At 42.5% G+C, this 17468-nt stretch overlaps 1 protein-coding gene across 3 annotated transcripts in view; it reads right to left on the bottom strand.

Moving 5' to 3' along the window:
* PRELID2 (PRELI domain containing 2) overlaps nt 1–17468 on the bottom strand; it is a 90631-nt gene that overhangs the window by 32397 nt on the left and 40766 nt on the right. For all 3 annotated transcript variants that reach the window (XM_080673052.1, XM_080673050.1, XM_080673051.1), the window contains exon 5: nt 3441–3546. In XM_080673052.1, the coding sequence (XP_080529178.1) occupies nt 3441–3546 (106 nt within the window). The remainder of the gene's footprint in view (nt 1–3440; nt 3547–17468) is intronic.

Genomic DNA, 17468 nt, shown 5'->3' with positions numbered 1-17468 from the left:
ACAGTGGGGACCGAATCAGATAGGAAAGTCAGCATTGGTGTCCGGAGGCCCCTGAATGACAGGCCACCTGAGGAGAGAGAAGAGAAATGCAACCAACAAGCCCCCAAAGGCACAGAAACACAAGTGACCTCAGCTTAGGGGTCTGTGTCCAGGGCGGGCTTTTAGTTTACAAACACAGGGATATAAACACTCTGAGTGTCTAGCTTTGCTCTTTCTGGGGGAAAAAAAAGATATCAGATCCCACCTTTACCACCACTCAACAGCCTTAGGGGTAAAGTTCTAAAGTGAAAATAAAGTCACCTGAAACACTCATGGTGACCTCTGCAGAAGCCACTTATGCAGGCTCAGCTGTGAAGGCTTTATCAGGAAATCAGGCTGACACCGGAAAATATCACCACTTGAATAAAAGGTAAAAGACACTTAGGCATGAGTGGCTCCTACACTTGAAAAGCTAATTAAAAGAGGCTTCTAAAAAAAAAAAAAAAAAAAAAAAAACCTTGGAAAAAGCAAAAGCTGGCAGAAAAGAATATAGTCATACTTTTGAGCATAATGAGTGAGATTACAGAGGAATCACTTGGCTTCCTCACTTTAAAATTGGTGTCCCTTGATTATTTCCAGACAGTAGTCATCAGAAACCAACTGGAACGCTACTCATTTCCATGGAAATGTACAGAGCGCTGTCCACGGTACTACGCGTTGGAGGGAATTAGAACTAAGGTTAATAAAATCCCCTCTCTGCTATCAAGAGCATGAAACGTACTGTGAGGCCAGAAACCTGTGGGAGTGCAGGTACTCCCCACTCCCCAAAAGCTTGGACTTTATCACTTCTGATAAAGTGGCAAAGGGTAAAACTTATGGATAAAAGATGGGGATTTGAGTCCAGACTCCACCCCCTGCTAGACCTATGATCTTGAGGAGACCCATTTAGCCCACACATAACACAGTGCCTAGCACAAAGCAGGTGCTCAATATGTACTTGTAAAGGAAGGAAGGCGGGCAAGCAGCCATGCACATATTGGGTACACTTATCCCTTCAAGACATTTCTCATCAATGAAATGGGAATAATAATGCCTACTTTATGTATCTCACAGGATCAAAATGCACAACCACTGTATGCTTACTTGGATTAATCAAACAATATTTATTTATCCAAAGCAAGGATTGGCAAACTATAGTCCAAGATAGTCCACAAGCTAAATCCAGCCCATTACCTGTGTTTGTAGGGTTCACAAGATAAGAACCGTCTTTACAAATAAACATTTACAACCAATTTGATAGTAGGAAAACTAACTTTTTATTCCAGATCAGCTAAATGTTATTATCCCCCACCAAAAAGAAAATAATTCCATTCTTCTAAGAATTATGTTCTTAATAGACCTATATTACCAAAAAAAGTATACTCAATTACTGTTATTATATTTTTAATAAAATGTGTGCTAATTGGTTTCTCTCTTGTTATAAAATACCTACAAAATAGCTCAATTTTGCCTCTTGGCCCACAAAGACTAACTTCATCTGACTCTTTAGAGAAAAAGTTTGCCACTCCTGACCTAAACAACGTACAAGAAATCAACTCAGGCCCTGGCCAATTTGGCTCAGTGGATGGAGTGTCAGCCTGCGGACTGAGGGGTCCCGGGATCGATTCCGGTCAAGGGCACATGCCTGGGTTGCCAGTTGCGGAGGCATGCAGGAGGCAGCCGATCAATGATTCTCTCTTGTCATTGATATTTCTATTTCTCTCTCCCTCTTCCTTCCTCTCTGAAATCAATAAAAAAAAATTTTTTTAAAGAGATCAACTCAGGCAGGGACATGACACCAAAATTATTTTTCACTTCAGCCTTATTATTTTTAAGAGTGTAATTTTGTGGAATATGGGGCTTTTTTACAAATGCGTATTTTGCAATACAGCAGAAAAACCCACAATAATTTCTGAATGAGTAATGGTCAGACCTTCCAGAAGCTCAACTACCCTCTTCATGCCCAGGCTGAAACAGGCTAGGCCAATCTGGATACAAGCTAATCTGGGCCAAGAGCACATCATAATCTCAGCAGTATGTCTATGGATACAACTCAGTACCAAACACTCATTCATCCCTCGCAGTCTTTCAGACTAACAATTGTGGTTCAGGCTCATTCTTGAACCTAGGCTTGCAAAGTAAAGACAAAGGTCCATTGTCCAGAATATCTCTGGGTGTCATAACAATAGTCCTTAGACCAGCCAGTAAACCTGCCTACTAGGTTAACATATGCACAAGTCCTGAGTAAATCCTGGGAATAAGTGATTATGCTCATAATTACAATTAAAAATAACAAAAAGATATCATAAATAACACACTATAAATAAAATAAATATTAAATAATTCAAAACCACTACAGAACACCTGCAATAGGCATATGAAGATGCATGAGTTAGACTTTGCCCTAGGCAAGAACATAGGACATATGAATCTCATGTGATAAACCATATTGGACCAAAAACTAAATTGCTCTACTTAAAACAGGGTACATAGGAACCTTGAACGCCAAGGTGGCCTCTGAACCACCTTCCTGAAGTCAAAGCTCCCCAGTTATGGAGTTTGAAAACCACAGTAATAGACAACGGGGAGCTCCGGATTTCTATGTCTTCTTCATCCCTAATATCAGAACAAAATTATAGCTTTCTCAAAGGTTTGTAAGGAATAAATAAGATAAGTAAAAATTCTTTTTTACAGTGAGTAGCACACAGTAAGCACTCAATAAATATCAGTTATTATTATCTTTTTAATTAAATAGTTGTCATCATATTATATATACAATAAATATAATTATTCTTTCTGATTATTTCTCTTAATTAGTCTACAAGTATTCTCCATATCATCACATACTCTTCATTGGTATATTTTTAATTTAATGGGGCACAGACAGTATTTTAGTTTTGCTTTGATTTGTATTTAGATAATAACTAGAGGCCCAGTGCACAGATTCGTGCACTGGTGGGGTCCCTCGGCTTGGCCTGTGGGGATCGAACTGAAACCAGCTCTCCGACATCCCCTAAGGGGTCCCAGATTGTGAGAGGGTGCAGGGTAGGCCGAGGGAACCCCCAGTGCATGATCAGGGCCAGGGAGGGACCGCAGGAGGGCTCCAAGCTATGTCCAGCCCATCTTGCCCAGTCCTGATCAGCCGGACCCCAGCAGCAAGCTAATCTACCAGTCAGAGTGTCTGCCCCTGGTGGTCAGTGCATGTCATAGCGACTGGTCGAACGGTCAAATGGTTGGACACTTAGCATATTAGGCTTTTATTATATAGGATTAGTGAGGGTGATTATTTTGGCATATATTTGTTTATGAACTGTATTTTTTTTCTTCATATGTATGTATAGGAGTTTTATTCAAGAGTCCAATGGGAATATCCATGGTTTCTTAAAATTATTAATGTCGGTTCCAAATGGAAACAAGCTTACCTTTTGGGCTCCCTGTCTTAAGAATGTGCTGGCAAAAGTTTCCAAAATGCAGTTGAGAAAGCCAGCCCCTGTGATTGAAATCCTGCCTCTTTGAATGAACTCTGTCCTGCAAAAAATAAAAGTATAATCTTTGATGTCATTCTACATTCAGATATTTAAACCACAGGGATTTCCAAAGCTTAATTACCACTTATAATCACCACAAAATTATATCCACAGCAATTCAATAATTGCCTGTTACAACAAAATATTTCATTAGAGACTTACAGATTATATAACAGAAGCAACAGTCTTATTCAAACTAGAGAATACTTGTTTCAAGTTGCTAGGAGAGTAGATTTTAAAAGTTCTCACCACCAAAAAAAAAAAAAAATGTAACTATGGGAGGTGATGGACCATTAAACAAACCTCATTGCCTTAATCATTTTGCATTATGCACATATATCAAATCATTACATTGTACATCTTAAACTTACACAATGTTATATGTCAACTGCATCTCAATAGGATATTTTAAGAGTGTAATTTTGTGGAACATGGGGCTTTTTTATAAATGCATATTTTGCAATACAGCAGAAAAACCCACAATAATTTCTGAATGAGTAATGGTCAGACATTCCAGAAGCTCAACTACCCTCTTCATGCCCAGGCTAAATGAATTAATTTAAATTTTTTTATAATCAAAAAGAGTCTACAAAGGAAACAATTTCCCTACTTAGATTTCTATGGAAAGGAGATAGGAGCCATGTCCTTCTGTGTGTGTGTGTGTGTGTGTGTGTGTGTGTGTGTGTGTGTGTGTGTGTGTGTCTGCATATATAAGCACATTTACTGACACTAAGAAAAATGTTCAGAGAAAACTATGGATCTAAAAAGCTGTGATTTTGGTAACAATAGTTATCTAACTTAATTAATTAGACCTTTTCTCCAATCCCAATAATTATCTAACAATTAATTAGACCTTCTCTCCAATCCTTTTATATCAGTAGACTACATTTAGATCACACACACAGAAAAACAAAGCCTTCAGAACACTCTGTCTCCTCTCTCTTTGACTTTGACTCTCTCTCTCTCTCTCTCTCAATCTCTCTCTCTCTCTCTCTCTCTCTCTCTCACACACACACACACACACACACACACACACACACACACACGCGGAGTTATCCTAGCCAATCCAATATAAATGGTCTAGGCAAATAATTATAATCTAGCCAAAGCAGCTTTCACCCCTTAGATTTAAGCCTATTTAAAATGATTTGCTCATGTGACACTAAATTTTCCTGTCTTTATTCCTGATTAGTCAGAGTAGAATTTAACAGTGATTTTAATATTTAAAAATAAAACGTTGAGCAGTCTTACCCTCTTGGGATAGGCACACTCTTCAGTCCTCAAAGCAATTATAGGTGAGGGATTAATAAAAGTCTCTCTTACATCACATTCTAAGCGATATTTCTTTTCACCCATTTTAGGAGAAGTGCGTGCTCAGAAAAGCATGCTCAGGGTTTTCCCACATATGGGATAATAACAGAACAGTGAAGCGGGGTCCTGCCCTTGCCATCAACGAGATAAGAGTTTATTCCATTATATTTCAAGATTGCCAGAGAAGAAAATGTTGCAGTTTCCCTAAATAACTCACTGACAAAGCACATCAGATATTTGCTTCTTACTACACAGAGCTAACCTAAATCCCTCATGTTAGAGAAGCCTCCATGTAAGTTCCTGTGCAGGTTACACAACAATATACAGATTAATTTCAGCCCTTTTTGAGGGAGGAAGAGGAGGAGGAGGAGGAGGAGGGGAAGGAAAAGAAGGATGGATGAATATATGGATGAATGCACGAACAAATGGACAGCTGAAATATTAACAAGAAAATTTATGGGTGAATTATAGGTGTTATTTATTTACTTTGTTCTTTTTACTAATTTTCTATAATAAATATGTATTACTTGCCAATTGCCCAAAATATAAATAACTAGAGGCCCGGTGCATGAAATTCTTGTGCGGGTATGGTCTTCTAGGCCTGGCCTGCAATCAGGGCCATCTTCCCTGGTTGCCCACAGCCAGCCCCACCCCCCACCACCACCCACCCCCAGTTCCCTGTTCACCATGGGGTGATCGGTGCCTGATGGCCGGGGGAAGGGACTGAGCGGCCGGCTGTTCCCGCCCACTCTCCAGCCCCACCCCCACCTCGGGTGTGTGGGGTGACCGGCAGGGCAGGGGCCTTGGCCTGGTGCTGCCCACATCCCCCGCCACCCACCCCCGGTTCCCCATTCGCCATCAGGAGATCAGAGCCTGCCGGCCAGGGGAAAGGGACCAAGAGGTGGGGTCAGTGCACCTCATAGTGACTGGTCCAGCAGTCGTTCTGGTTGTTCCGCTGTTAGGGTCAATTTGCATATTATCCTTTTATTATATAGGATAAAGCCCTGATGATCATTTTTATATAAATAAAAATTATTCTTTAAAGGCTCTGCTACCAAGAACCCTTTTCAACACAGGTGTATGCTAACTTCTGGCTTATCCTTCACTTAAAGTCTCATTAATCACCTGATGGCTTTCTCTCCCCAGGACCACCACACTACCTCCCAATGGGGTCCCTGTCTCCTGCGGGGACTCTACCATCCACACTGCCCAGAGTCAGTGTCCTACACACACACTGATGTCGTCACTGGCTGTTTACTTAAGCAGAGAATAAAACCCATGTTCTCAGCTAAGATTCATCCATATTGTTGCATGTAGCTATTGTTTATTCATTTTCATTGCTTCATAGTGTTCTATTGTTTGAAAATTCTCCAAATTATATATCCACTCTACTGAAGATGGACATTTAGAATGGACCCCGTTTGGAGCTATTATCAACGGTGCTATAATGAAAATATGCATAACGTATCCAGGTACATATGTGCACAAGAGTCTCTAGGCAGTGGTTCTCAACCTTTCTAATGCCGCGACCCTTTAATACAGTTCCTCATGTTGTGGTGACCCCCAACCATAAAATTATTTTTGTTGCTACTTCATAACTGTAATTTTGCTACTGTTAATGAATCGTAATGTAAATATCTGTGTTTTCCGATGGTCTTAGGTGACCCTGCTAGCGGTCACGACCCACAGGTTGAGAACCGCTGCTGTAGAGCCTAAGACCATTGGAAAACACAGATATTTACATTACGATTCATTAACAGTAGCAAAATTACAGTTATGAAGTAGCAACGAAAATAATTTTATGGTTGGGGGTCACCACAACATGAGGAACTGTATTAAAGGGTCGCGGCATTAGAAAGGTTGAGAACCACAGCTCTAGAGTATCTAGCAATTAAATATCTTGGCCACAGGACAGGCACACTTTCTATTTTAATAGATTAATGCCAAATGTTTTTCTGAATGGTTGTACCTGTATTTTTTCTTCTTCGTTGCATCAATGCCAATTGCAATGATTAGCACATGGTAGGAAATCAATAATGCATTAGGAACGAAAGGATGGAGCAAAGAAGAGAGGGTAGGGAAAAGGAAGGGAAGAAGCAAAAGAAGGGGAGAAAGTGATAATACATTTCAATACTTATGTCAGGGGAATTGAACCAAATGTCTAGGAGTTCCACCTCTTAAAGTCAGTAGGGGACAGCCTTCACCTGGCTGAGAGATAAGCCCCACAGTAACTGGACAATTATGTAAAAAGAGGAGGCTCATTCACTCATTCACTTGTATCTGAGTCACATCTACCGGTTGGTCCACAGGCGGACATAATTCAACATAGGACACAATGGAATCACAACAAAGAAAGCACAGCTCAAATTTCGGAACACCTTTGTGAAAGTGAATGGCAGTTTATACCATCAGTCTTCTACTTCGAGGTCATTTAAAATTCTGGTTCCTTCTGGATTGGGGAAAATAACAACGTTCAGAGGAAATATGGATCAGGATCTAATCCCCAGAGCAAGGAAATACCAGCTCTGAATCCTGAATACAACGATTTCCAGGAAAACAACAGCTGTTAGTAAGAACCTATCCCTGAGGTATAGACTGGTTAGGTGTGGCAAACCTTGCCTAATTGTTTTCATGATGGAATTTAATCAAAGTAACTGAGGGGAAATGAAGGTTCCACAGATATTCTTATTGTGGTGACATCTCCTGCAGTCTGTGAACTGGCCTGGTAGGAGGTGTCGGGCTATCGGTCCCACCGGTGTATGCCTCACATCCAGGGCTGGCTTCCAGAATGTGTGATCCATGTGGCCGCACAGGCTCAGCTGTCAGAAGGGCTTCACACTGAGGTGAATGCCCTCCTATCACTATTTTGAAATTCTTAACCATTTTTGAACAAGGAACTCTGGATTTCCGTTTTGTACTGGGCCCTGGAAATGTAGGTCTGCACAACACTACCAACTGCCATGCCCTGGGGAGTTGTCTGAGATGCTTAAGAATGCATGTTGCAGTTTAGCAATACCTAATAAAAGCCTCAAACCCTTGGACACATAACGCTTATCTCTAACAATACTGCCTAAGCAAATAATCTTAGAGGAGGACTTAGGCCAGCCTATAAAGATATTCACCACATCATTATTTATAACAGTAAATCATGTAAATATTGCAAATGCCCCCAAATTAGGATATTAATAAAGCACACTAAAATACTTTTATCCAATAAGTACATGTAATCAGTCACAAATAAATCATTTTTTAAAATGGCATATTTAATAAGGAAAGATGGTCCCAAATGTAATGATAAGTTAATGTAAAAGTCAGAATACCACATAAAGGATGATTTCATGTTTGTAAAAATGAGTAAATAAATTGCACCAACTGTAGTATGCTCCCACAATGGAATGCTACACAGCAATGGGAAAAGAACAAACTATCAATACATATAAGATGATGCTTATAGACAGGATGTTGAGCAAAAGAAAACTGAAACAACAGAGCACAGAGTGTATAATTCCATCCATGTGAAGAGCAACCCTAGGCAGAACTAATCTATAAGGATAGAGGTCAGAATAGGGTTTTCTTTGGGGTCACTGACCAGAAAGAGCACATACCTAAAGAGGGCATGAACATATTATGTTCTTTTTTCTTGTGTGTATTTTGTAAATGTTCTACTATGAACATGGAATACACATGGAAAAAGAGGAAGCATTATATCTATACTAATAATAGCCTAGGGCCATCATGACCTAAATGACCGGAAGGATGACCAGTCACCAGGAAGTGCATGGAGCACCTCTTGGTCCCTCCCCCATGGCCCACAGGCTCCTATCACAGCAAGGCTGGCAGCAGGCAGGCAGGTGGGGTGGTGGGGGGTGAGCGGGGTGAGGCGGGCGAGGCGAGGTCATTAGCCTCTGGCCCGGGACCAGTCCAGAGGCCTAACGAACTAACCACTGCCGCAGCAGATGCAGATCAGGCCCAGAGAGACGCCTGGAGAGAGAGGCAGGGCCTGATCAGCAGCTGCCGTGGAGGCTGGCAAGGCCTGGAGAAAAAGAGAGGCGGGGCCTGATCTGCAGCTGCTGTGGAGGCTGCGGATCAGGCCCAGAGATAGGTGCAGAGAGAAAGGCAGCTGTCAGTGAGGCCGTTCTGGATTTCCCAGAAGAGCCAATGGCTGCCTAGGAGGCGAAGCTTTTGATGCTGACTGGCATAGAAACCGACCAATCAGAACCTAATCTGGGTGAACTGTGAGGAGCCAATGGCTAACTAGGACGCAGAGCTTTTGACGCTGACTGGCATAGAAACCGACCAATCAGAACCTAATCTGGGTGAACTGCAAAGGCAGAACCTAACGTGGGGGCTGAGGAGGGGTTTTAAGGGCAATAGGTATTCAGTATAAGATGTAAGAAAGCAGTTCAATTTTTTAATAACCAGTTTGGCAGTATAGTGCATATTTGGCTGGCTATCAGTCCAGATATAGGGAATATGTATTTTTGTCTGCAAAGAGCATCTCCTCCCGCTGAAAAAGGCTCCCCGCCCTCCGTTTAAGCAATCCTATCCTATATAATATATCTATACTAATAAAAGGGTAATATGGTAATTATACTGGGTCAACTGGCCATCTTCCAGACTTCTGACTTCCTTCCGAACAAAGCCATGGTGGTGGAGGCCAAGACAGAGGCAGTTAGGGGCGATCAGGCTGGCAAGGGAGGACAATTGGGGGGCGAGATCAGGCCAGGAGGGGGTTAGGGGCAATCATGCCATCAGGGAAGGGCAGTTAGGGGTTATCAGGCCAGCAGGAGAAAGCAGTTAGGGGCGATCAGGCTGGCAGAGGAGAGCAGTTAGGGGTGATCAGGCAGGCAGGAAGAGGTGGTTGGGGGCAATCAGGCTGGCAGGCAGAGGCAGTTAGGGGCAATCAGGCAGGCAGGCACGTGAGCGGTTAGGACCCAGTGGCCCCAGATTGCAAGAGGGATGTCCAACTGCCGGTTTAGGCCCGATCCCTGTGTGATGGGGCCTAAACCGGCAGTTGGACATCCCCCAAGGGGTCCCCAATTGGAGAGGGTGCAGGCTGGGCTAAGGAAACCCCCACCCCGGTGCACAAATTTCATGCACTGGGCCTCTAGTTTCAATATAATAAAGAATACTTAGATCAAGATTCATTCAATCTTGACCTATATGAGGGCTGGAGGGTTTTCCTAACTTTAGACATGAGGCCGCTGAATCATCCCAGAGCAGAGGGGAGAATCAAACAGAACAAGCTAGGAATGACCACTCCTCAGTTCCTCTCACCCTTACAACCCTCTTGAGGTCAGATGCATATTAAATGCAGCAGCCTCCACATCCAGCACAGAAAATGTCTCAAAATGTAGCCATAAATGCAAACCAGGAAACTGAACTCAGCTTGTCAGTTTTATTTTCCATCTCTTTGCTTAGCTACTAATACTAGTGGTGCTTAGAGAGATGGAGGAGGCAGAGCCTTAAACTAAGTAGATTGTCATCGGGTTCTGTTTATTGTCTCATGACCTCTAAGTTGTTCTGCAGGAGATCCTTGCCTGTTTAATAAAATACTATAATTTTTTTTTTGTTAATCCTCACCAAGGATATTTTTCCCATTGATTTTTAGAGAAAGTAAAAGGAAGGGAGGGAGGGAGAAAAAGAAACATTGATGCAAGAGAGACACATTGATTGGTTGCCTCCTGCACACACCCCAACTGGGGATTAAAACCCCAACCCAGATATGCAACCTGGACCAGGAATTGAACCCACAACCCTTTGGTGCACAGGCCGACACTCTAACCACTGAGCAACACCGACCAGGACTAAAATATAATTTTTAATACTGAAACTTTTTATTTACTACAGATGCAAGAAACTTTAAAAAAGGAAAGGAGGGAGGGAGGGAGGGAGGGAGGGAGGGAAGGAGGAAGGGAGGGACGGAAGGGAGGGAAGGAGGAAAGGAAGGAAGGTTAAAAAGGCATCTGCTCCATAAGAAAACATAACACATTTTGACACGAATCCAACTCAAGGCTCCCTTCTTCATCCCTTACTTCCACTGATTATTCCTCTCTTGCATAAATTCAAGAGGACCCTCATCTGAGTTTTGCTACTTTCTAACAGGGTGTTTCTGCTGAAAAGTGTTCACTGTTTGCTGGAGAGCCAGATTATCAACTGCTCATGCTTTATGAGACTGGCAGGAATGTTGCACAAAAGGGAGCTCCAAAAGGGCTGCCAGCTAGATGCTTGCTCACCCTTGTGCCCACAGCGTACAGACAGGTGACCAGAGGCTTTCAAACTGAGCTGCTCATCAGATTTACCTGGAGGACTTTTTGTTTGTTTTATCCTCACTCGAGGATATATATATATATATATATATATATATATATATATATATATATATATAGATTTCAGAGAGGGAGAGGGAGAGGGAAAGAGAGATAGAAACATCAATGATGGAGGAGAAACCAAGATGGCGGCATAGGTAAGCACCTAAACTGCTGCCTCGCACAACAACTTCAAAACTACAACTAAAAGACAGAACGGACACCATCCAGAACCACAGGAAAGCTGGCTGAGTGAAAATTCTACAACTAGAAGGAAAGAGAAAAGCTCACAGAGAATTGGAGGTACGGCAAAGGGGCTTTGTGCGCGCAGAGAGGAAGGGCGGCTGAGAGCCTGGCTGACTTTCTCTGGCGGAAGGGGGAAGGAAGCCTCCGACCGCACTGAACCCCAGTTCTGACTGCAGTGAACCCCAGTTCCAGGCGAGCCCCTGGGGACCCACGCTCTTGTGGGGGGAGTCTGGACTCTCGGGCGGAGACTCGGGAGCTGGGGAAGGCAGAAGTCTGAAGGCGCATGCGTGCCAGTGCGCACAAAGGCTGCGGAGGTTGCCACAGGCTTTCCCTAGTGGAAGGGAGTCAGAGGCTCCTGACTGCACTGAGCCCCAGTTCTGACTGCAGTGAATCCCAGTTCCAGGCGAGCCCCTGGGGACCCACGCTCTTGTGGGGGGAGTCTGGACTCTCGGGCGGAGACTCGGGAGCCGGGGAAGGCAGAGGTCTGAAGGCGCGCACGTGCGCACAAGGGCAAGGCTGACGGGAAGCCAAGACTGAGACTCCACCCCATCCAAGCTGAGCACAGAGGCTATTGCAATTTGGCAAGTCTAATCCTATAAGGCTGTCTCCAGCACCGAACTTCTCCCAGCGTAGACACAGCTGATCCTTACAGCCAACTGGCCTGGAGGTCAATTCTTCCCAGTGATACCAACAATAATCAAGACTTAATTACAACAAGGCTGTACACACAGTCCACAAAGGGGTGCACCAAGAGTGTCCACCTCAGGTTAACTGGGGAGGCAGACCCACTGGGCCATATTGGAAACCTAGCACACAAATCTACCTTACCAACTCAGGGAAGCAGTGAAAATGCGGCGTCAAAGAATCAGATCACAAACGAAAGAAATGGAGGAAAACAAACGACTGGATATAGAATTCAAAACCACAGTTATAAGGCTTTTCAAGAATATCCTAGAAAATGCCGATAAATATAATGAGACCCTCGAAGATATGAAAAAGGACCAACTAGAAATTAAACATACACTGACTGAAATAAAAAATATTATACAGAGACCCAAAAACAGACTAGAGGAACACAAGAATCAAGTCAAAGAATTGAAATACAAAGAAGCAAAAAACACTCAACCGAAAAAGCAAAAAGCAAAAAAAAAAAAAATCCAAAAAGTTGAAGATAGTGTAAGAAGACTCTGGGACAACTTCAAGCGTACCAACATCAGAATTATGGGGGTGCCAGAAGAAGAGAGAGAGCAAGATACTGAAAACCTAATTGAAGAAATAATGACCGAAAACTTCCCCCACCTGGTGAAAGAAATAGACTTACAAGTCCAGGAAGCGCACAGAACCCCAAACAAAAGGAATCCAAAGAGGACCACACCAAGACACATCATAATTAAAATGTCAAGAGCAAAAGACAAAGAGAGAATATTAAAAGCAGCAAGAGAAAAACAGTTAATTACCTACAAGGGAGCACCCATACGACTGTCAGCTGACTTCTCAACAGAAACTATGCAGGCCAGACGGGAGTGGCAAGAAATTTTCAATGTGATGAATAGCAAGAACCTACAATCAAGATTACTCTACCCAGCAAAGCTATCATTCAGAATTGAAGGGCAGATAAAGAGCTTCACAGATAAGAAAAAGCTGAAGGAGTTCATCACCACCAAACCAGTATTATATGAAATGCTGAAAGGTATTCTTAAAGAAGAGGAAGAAGAAAAAAGTAAAGAGAAAAATTATGAACAACAAATACATATCTATCAACAAGTGAACCTAAAAATCAAGTGAATTAAAAACCTGAGGAACAGAATAATCTGGTGAATATAATAGAATCAAGGGCATAGAAAGGGAGTGGACTGATAATTCTCAGGGGGAAAGGGGTATGGGGGGTTCATGAAGAGACTGGACAAAAATCGTACACCTATGGATGAGGACAGTGTGGGGGAGGTAAGGGCAGAAGGTGGGGTGGGAACTGGGTGGAGTGGAGCTACGGGGGGGAAAAGGAGGAACAATTGTAATAATCTGAATAAAGATTTATTAAAATTAAAAAAAGAAAGAAAGAAACATCAATGATGAGAGAGAATCATTGATTGGCTGCCTCCTTCACAGCCCCTACTGGGGTTGGAGCCCGCAACCTGGGCATGTGCCCTTGACTGGAATCGAACCTGGGACCCTTTAACTGAAGGCCGATGCTCTGTCTACTAAGCCAAACCAGCTAGGGCTGGAGGACTTTTTTAAGACAGTGATTTCCAGGAGCCAGCCCAAGTCCCCAGGACTAGAATTATCTCCAGGCTTACCCTCCCACCCCTACCCACCCCCCGAGCCCTGCGTTAACACACAACTCAAAAAAAAAAAGGGGGGGGGTAGGAGGATGAAAAATAAATCCAGAGGCATTCACTAAAATATTTCAAAAGCTCTTACTTGGAAATGGCACAGAATGCGCTCTTGGCTGAACATCATTGTTTCCAGTTCAATCATCACCATCCTTTGCAATAAAACAGCTTACTCCATTTTTCAAAGTTAGTACTTTAAGGAATCACCCCACTTTGAACATAGCATTTATATTCACCATTAGTTCCAACAACAACTTTCATTTATCTAGTGCCTTATACCCCCCAAGTGAGGAACATCTCCATCTATTATCTTATTAAACCTTTACATCACTCTGTGAGGGAGCTCGGCCAGCTTTATCCCTTTAGCCCAGAGCCAAACGGCACGGCAGCATCCAAGCAGCAACACCATTAATAGGTCTCCATATGAATGGTTCCAGATTCCCTCTACATCGAATTTCCTACCCAATCCTATTGGACTTTCCCAATTGCACTTGCCCCTCCTATTGGTTCCATCCCTTTTCAGGTCCCTCCCTTTGTGCCCACTTCAGCCCATGAAGAGCACTATCTGTAACTCCTTGAGCAGATGGTCATTCGTCATTCATTCAACAAATGGCCACAGAGCCTCCTCTATGAGCCGAGTACCATGCTAGGTACACACTGAAGGTACAGGTACAGCAGAATGGGAAAACAGAGACCTGTTATGTGAGCACAAACATAAAAGGCAAGCGAGTATCTTTTGGAGAGCAGTCTCACTGAGCCAGAAGGCTCCTGCCCAGATGTCATATTTACACCGAGAAGGGCTGGAAATCCAGGTCAATGTGAGCACAGGGAGACATGTTTTGGGACAAATACAGTGATATTTATTCAGGCTATTAGATAATTATACCCTTGTGCTCTTTATCACCAGGATTAGAGATTGGAAATAATACCGAAGTAAAGTTAACAGAGCCAGAATATTTCATATCGCAGTGAAAGCAGGTTTGGCAGTCAACTAAAAAGGCGAGTGCTAAACACATGAAACTTAACAAAATGTCCAATTTGCTCCTGGAAACAAATAAAAGACTTCAGACTTAAAAAACAGATACACAAAGAAAAATGCCCCAAAATTAGCCCCTTGAAACAAGCACATTATACTATTTGTGATTCACCAGATAAAAATTTGAAACTTGGGATGTTTTAATCCAAGAGTTGAAAAACAAAAATTTCTAAATGTTACCTACCTTATTTGTTAGAATGGAGACTATTCCTACGAGTAACTTCAATTATAAGGGAAATTTGTTGAACTAAGAACAGTTGCTCATCCCATTCATTTAATCTGTGTGTCAAGTTTGACTTTGGCTTGTTTCTTTCACTGTATTTCAGGAGAAATGTCTTGGATATTTTATAAACATTGAATCAACATATCAGATGTGATTAATACATATTCTACTAGGCTGAGCACTTTGAAATCTCAGCAATCGGATCTGTAAGCATCAATGGATAGGCAGAAACTCTGAAGACATGGGAAGGTGGAGACATTGGCATTAGAATGCTCGGTGCTGAGTATGGAAGAATGGTCCTGCTACTCAAAAGCAAAACGCCCAGCTCCACAACATCATAAACAGAGGAGTCTCCACTGATGGGACAGCTTAAACCTGGCTTCAAGATGAGAAAAACCTTATTACTTATCGCAAAAACCCAAACAGCTACCGTGAAAGAGCAACGCCCAAGAAAACGCTTTTATAAGATGATTATCTTTTAGAATTGCATTACTTGAATAAGGTAAATGTCCATTATTAAAGACAGATCAAATGCATATCCATTATGTTCCCATATAGTCCAATAAAAACTAACAAAAGAATAAGAAACTAACAAATATATTTTAAAGAAGGGAAGCAAACCCAAAATCATAAGAAATGAATAAGCTTATCTCAGAATGTAGGGTTTCAGAGGGCAGAAACCACGACTTTGCTTTCTGAGAAATTAAAGCAATGTACTCCATTCTCCACTAGCGAAAGCAAATGCTGCAGTCCTGTTCCACATATTAAATAAAGCACATTCCTGCAAGAGCTGGCTGTCAATTTTTTAATTTTTTATTTCTACTCTCCGATTTGGGATGAGTGTCCAAGGGAAAGCTGTGCATTGGCCCAACATCTCTGACTCTGGAAACAGGCAGCTCCTCAGAGCTCCAAGCGTGATGCCCCTGGGACTACGGCAGCCACAGTCACGGCACGGACCAGGAAGAAAACCAGAACACAGGGGATTTGGTCCCTGCCAAATGCTTGCATCAACTCTGGATGCTTTCCCTCCAGTGCTCAAATCTCACGCTGCACCTAACATGGAAGGGTTCCTCCTTCCCATGCCTCCCGGATTGAGGAGCTCTTATCCCCAATATGGTGTGCTGAAAAAACTCAAAGTCACAACACAGAACATCTTCCTGTAGCCTAACGGAAACCATTATAAACGCTGTTTCTGCAGTAAGATAATACATGCTAAAGGTGGGAGTCCCGTGGATTTTTAAGATTCTGATAATAGCAACAATAAAGGTAGTAATACTAGACATTAACATTTATCGACTACTCTCATTTGACTGTCCCAGCAACCCTTGGAGGTAGGGATATTATCCCCTTCATACTGATTAGGAAACTGAGGCTTCGAGATGTGGAGTAAATTGTGCAAAGGCATATAATCATAGTTCAGAGGAGGGATTCTACCCAAGATCCAGCCAGTTACTGTGGCATCGGATGAGAACCTGTAGAAGTCTAGAGGAGCCAGGTGGGCTGTGTGAATGGAGCGGGCTGTAGACTGTCAGACAGCTGAGCCAGGTATACAGAGACAGGAGACTACGAGGCTGCCTTGGTTCCTACTAGCTTTCCACTTCCTGGTTCCTATCCCATGGAGGCCCGCTCATGGATAGAGAGAGCCCTGTATTCATTTGCATTGGTACGTTTCTATTACTTCCAAAGCATGACAAAGACAATGGGCACCAAGGTGAAGAGGGAGGGAAAGGGTGTGTAGTACCTCCTCCTTGCTAGTATACTCCAATTATTTTTATCCAGGTGCCCTCCCCTCCCATGCAGTCTTTTGTTTCAGGATATCCCTTCCAATGATTTTCAGACAGAGTGGAAGGGAGGGAGAAGGGGGAAGAGAGAGAGAGAGAGAGAGAGAGAAAGAGAGAGAGAGAGAGAGAGAGAGAGATGAGAACATCAATTGGTTGCTTCCCACACATGCCCCGACCAGGGCCAGGGAGCGAACCTGTAACCGAGGTGCGTGCCCTTGACTGGGAATCAAACCCCACGACCCTTCAGTCCAGAGGCCAACACTCTAACCACTGAGCCAAACCAGCTAGGGCAAGAATAAATTTTATTATATGTAAATAATATCTCAATAAACCTGAGAATTAAAATTTCTCCTTTAGAGAAACATTCATATATGGCATTTATGAGGATTATAAATAAGCCTTACCAATATTGCAGTACTGTTTATAATTTTAAAAAAAACTGGAAACCACCAGAACATCTGTCAAAAAGGAAAAAACTAAATAGAATATAGTGTAATCATAAGGTGGAAGATGATGCAACAGTTCAAAGGAATATGGCATATATATATATGTATATATTTATATGTTATGGATAAAGTTTAGAAACATTCTATTAAGCAAAAAAGATAAGGGCACAATGGTTCACACAGAATGAAAGCATGTATGTAAAAGCAGATATATGAAACCATACTATGCAGGCTTTGTGAGT

Source organism: Plecotus auritus (genome assembly GCF_963455305.1).
Source record: "Plecotus auritus genome assembly, chromosome: 6".
Taxonomy (NCBI): Eukaryota; Metazoa; Chordata; class Mammalia; order Chiroptera; family Vespertilionidae; genus Plecotus; species Plecotus auritus.
This window is presented reverse-complemented; position numbering and strand designations above follow the sequence as displayed.